Source organism: Mytilus edulis, chromosome 4 (genome assembly GCF_963676685.1).
Source record: "Mytilus edulis chromosome 4, xbMytEdul2.2, whole genome shotgun sequence".
Classification (NCBI taxonomy): domain Eukaryota; kingdom Metazoa; phylum Mollusca; class Bivalvia; order Mytilida; family Mytilidae; genus Mytilus; species Mytilus edulis.
Genome location: NC_092347.1, coordinates 39,738,383 through 39,743,064, shown reverse-complemented (window position 1 = coordinate 39,743,064; position 4,682 = coordinate 39,738,383). Strand labels below are relative to the sequence as shown.

The 4,682-nt window shown below is 31.9% G+C and overlaps 1 protein-coding gene across 1 annotated transcript in view; it reads right to left on the bottom strand.

The window, feature by feature from the left end:
* Positions 1-582: 582 nt before the first annotated feature.
* Positions 583-4,682, bottom strand: part of LOC139519682 (uncharacterized) — a 39,212-nt gene continuing 35,112 nt past the window's right edge. The window contains exons 2-5 of the mRNA XM_071311896.1: positions 3,526-3,636; positions 2,923-2,998; positions 1,868-2,136; positions 583-953 (exon numbers count right to left, since the gene is read on the bottom strand). Of these exons, the coding sequence (XP_071167997.1) occupies positions 906-953; positions 1,868-2,136; positions 2,923-2,998; positions 3,526-3,636 (504 nt within the window). The 3' untranslated portion in view covers positions 583-905. The remainder of the gene's footprint in view (positions 954-1,867; positions 2,137-2,922; positions 2,999-3,525; positions 3,637-4,682) is intronic.

The following is a 4,682-nucleotide window of genomic DNA, read 5'->3' as shown; positions in this document are numbered from 1 at the left end:
ACCAAGTTGCAATATAATTGGATTATAAAAAATCAAACCGGGTTACCTATATTTTATATTTGTAGATTTCCATCGGTTTTATCGTCATGGTTATACTATGGAATTTGAGAAAATTCCTATTGTCCTTTTCAACAGTCGCACTTAAAAACCATAATATATGAATGTAAGGAGATCTGGTATGATTGCCGGTGATACAATTATCTACCAGACTTAAGGACAAGGATGTAAACAATTACAGATAACCGTACGGCTCCAATAATGAGGAGAAAAACTATGCTGGTCATGTATGGATTGGGAAGGGTACAAAGAGTTGTTAGTTTGTATATCAATATGTATAGTTAACTTGATTAACCCAGTTTTAGAAGAACTCACTCTACCTTGGAAGAGAATCATAGCCTGTTAATAAAACGTGACCCAGTTTTAACTTGACCAATACTGCGGATAATTCAAACTGAAGATACCTATTGTTTGCTCGGCTTTCTGACTACACGTTTATAGCATTTTCATCTTTGAAAGTCAGTTTGATACTGATTTTTTTTACTTAGGTGTGCATTTCAAATTGAGAAAAACAACACACACACATTTTCTCAATTCAAGTTTTATTTTTATTTCGAAGGTTAAAAATTCCTTTCACATAAGCAATTCTTCAGATCTTCATTAGCTCCTAACTTTCAGATCCGATTTCCTATCACAGTCAATGAGGATGGTTTAATTATTCTTTATGTGCATCAATAAAATGTGCAATTATATATTTAGAGACAAAACAAACACAGTCAATGATCAAAATCAAAAAATAATCAAAAGATTACAAGTTACGTTGAATGCGTTATGGAAAAACTCTGGTTTCGTTCACATGATTTAAATAATGGACAAAATAATCCGTGCTGTAAAACTAACTTCAGGTGTTAATGAATCGAAGAGAAGTGTCTTGTATTCCTCAGAAATTCAACACTCTGAAAAACATACAATGGATTCAAATTATTTTCCCAATATATAGTTATACATGATATTTATTCAAATGTTACCAACAAATAACTGTCACTTTTTTTTTAATTTTATTTTTTTTACCATTATCGAGTTTAGTGAATATTTCTGTGCTGATCCTTATTGAAAGTGAATGTTGAACCTTTCGTTAATCTACTGGATACACTAGTTGATTTAAAAAATGAGAAAATTTTAATTTTTAATAATTATAAATTAATCCTGTCACATTATCTTGTGCCTATCCTATGTCTGAAATTTCATCTCATTTTTTTATTTATTTTTTTTATTTTGAAAATCTACGTTTCTAGTATTTCTTTGATAATTTCTGTTCAATTTAAGTCAAAACGTTTAAAACTGGTCACATATTGGATACAGTAACAGTTACTGTTTGATTTCCGTAGAAATAGCACAAATACGAGCACCGACAATCTTTATATCTTTCCCTGTCGGAGCACCCGAGATAACCCCCAGTTTTTGGTGGGGATCGTGATGCTTAGTCTTTAGTTTTCTATGTTGTGTCTTGTGTACTGTTATGTTTGTCTTTTTAGTTTTTAGAAATGCGTTTTCAGTTTATTTTCGATCTATGAGTTTGACTGTCCCTCTGGTATCTTTCGTCCCACTTTTAGCTATGTATTCAAACAAGCATTCAATCTGGTTTGATATCAAAATTTTCATCAAGAACAGTCTGTAATATCTATAAAGACTTGTTATGACGAAGGCGAGAGGACGATAACTTGAGCATTTTCGAAATATACAGTGATTGATTCAACATCGGATTCCCTCAAATTCTCACTTTGTGGCACATGTAGATAAGCAATGAAGCAATTTGAAATATTTGCCTGAAACTTTTATAAATGTTAACTCTAAAGTTAAATGTACCTACATTATGTTCTAGGAAACTCAGTGGCATTGATCTCTGACACGGTTTAGGGATATCAAAGACCGTGGCATTCTTGACACCACTGGTCATTCCCATGAATCCGACGTCAAGCAGAAATGCTTTTCCTGTGATATGCTCCCCAACGGGAACATACCCCTCTTTCAGTACAGATATAGTTATCTGACTTCCTTCATAGGAGAATGAGTATACGTCAATACCAATCTTCTTATCATCAAATCCATAATACGACGACATAATCTTTTTTGCATCGCCTACGTAAAACAAAATCATTGTGTTATAGATATTTATATACAGTAACGTTATAAAAGAAACCATGTTGAGTATTCTAATGCAACATTGTGTGTAACGTTCATTTTGATTGAATAACGTCAATAATCATCATGGCATCAATTCAAAATTCAAAATTGATGCTACGTGTAAATTTACGCGTAAGCGATGAAGACGTATGAAGGATTTTAAATGTATGTTTATACGTTGTTTTCTGTAAGTTTCATTAGAATGGAGATACTTCGCGGATCGGTAACGCGTCGCCAGTAAACTTTTAAAATGTGTTACCATCAAATCACAAATGGATGCCATCGGAGCTTAAAATACAATACAATATCTTCTAATTCTTGAAGCCTTAATTACAGTCATAAACATCGAGGATGCTTACATATATATACAAACATTCAAATACAGTGTCGGAATCCTATCTTTACAGCCAATCAAATAAACTTTCAACTTGTTTAAGCCAAAATTTTTCTTAAGTCCAATGATGTACAAATTTATGCATTGTGAACCTGCATGATTTTAAAATCGAACAGCTGCCAAACCGAACAAAATCAAAAAGTCCCGCATTCGAAGAGGTTCGGTAAAGACTTGTTCCACCGAATTCGTGCAAACGTAAACAATGTCGAGGATAAGCAGCTTTTTCTCCACTATAGTGTAAATATAGAAAGGAATTATATGTTGTTTTTTTTTTAATAATTTTCTCTTTAAAATTTTGTTATGAAATATCTGGCAAATAAATAAATACTAAGTATACATCTACTCACTTGGGATTCCAGTCAACATTTTACGTTTCAGAGGCGAAATGGTGCATTTGCCATTCAAAACAACATACTCTTTTCCCTGCAATATAATTGGTAAATTAAAAGCAGCGTAAATATATTTGACGTATTTGATATGCTAAATGCTTATGTCAGGTTTCACTTCAAAATACAATAGAAAGAGTTATATGAATGTTTGGTCTTAAAAACCTTCAAAAGGGCTGTGATTTTTCATTCGTGTTCATGTATTTTAAGACTGCATATCTCTCTTTTTTTCAACTGAATTCAGTCTTTATAGTATGAAGAAATTAAAAAAAATCGTATGTCGAGATTATTTGTCCATTTTTATAGTTTGAGTTTGAATAAAACATTTATTTGTTTGTGGACGTCTTCAAGAACATGATCTGATGTGATTGGAAAATACGATTTCATATTCAAATTTTCCAATGTTTAATTTGTTTATTGAAATAAATATAAACAAAACATTTTTTTTTGGTCTGATATTAAAAAAGAAATGAAACAAATTAAATCAAGTTCATGCCTAATTAATATAGATATCTGAAATCGTATGATCTCCTCAAACAATTAAACACAGATGTCATTTCTTACATATGCATAATCATCGAGAACATGTTCATAAAAGCGGGTTCCCATGTTTTGTCCTTCTCCCATCATAACGGTTTTTTGTCTTTTAACATCATAGGCAATCTGAAACCCTCCCTAGAATATAATAAGAAAAAATATCAAATTAAGTGATTATAATTTATTGAGTGACTAAATAGCAACGTAGATTGGTGACTCTTTAATGTCCAGCAGCAGATATATCATGCTATTCAGAATTGTAATTGAAAAAAATTCGAAGTACAAGACCGACATTTTGAGCAGGATTATTACTGGGCTAGCTCACATGATAAACGTCATCAAGAAGACATTTCACTTTTCCCAGACATATCATTGTGAATCCGAGACTACTGGTTGCGGATTCGATACTTACCGAGTCTGATCAAATACCTTATGTATTATAGGTACACAAATACATTTACTGTTTCTCAATTGAACACGTGTAATTAAATAGTAGAATCCAAATAGATTGCACTCATGGACAAGACTTACACGTTGCCACACAGCGATTCCTTTTGAACATTATTTTCGATATAACTAAGATTTCCAAGGGGCATAACTTTTTTCAGATTAGTTGATCGACACTGTTTTTCGAACATGTCCCAGACATTGATGATATACACCTTTGATATAAATTTATCAAAATATGGCAATAATTTCACTTGTGAAAGCGCTTACAATGCACTTATGCATAATACTCACAGTTCTTAAAATATTTCAATCCTTTATGGGTGGATTCAACATAGATAAATAAAATAGTATAATAAAAAAGCAATGCATGAGGTTGTTTAATTTGATAAATGCCTTAATTTGTGTTCCTCTTTGTTACATATGTGTTTGTTTTTATAATGGTTACGATTATAACACGAAATGAATGTTGACTGCTGTACCCCCATTTTTTACATTTTTCCCTAGTATGTATATTTGTTTTGTTCACGCATCGTTGTCAATATAACGAAATTTGATGCGACTGTCATGCAAGTGAGAGGTTAAGCTAGCTATAAAACCAGGTTCAATCCACCATTTTCTACATAAGAAAATACCTGTACCACATTTTACCAAGTCTGGAATATGTCAGTTGTTATCCATTCGTTTGATGTGTTTGAGCTTTTAATTTTGCCATTTGATAAGGGACTTTCGTTTTG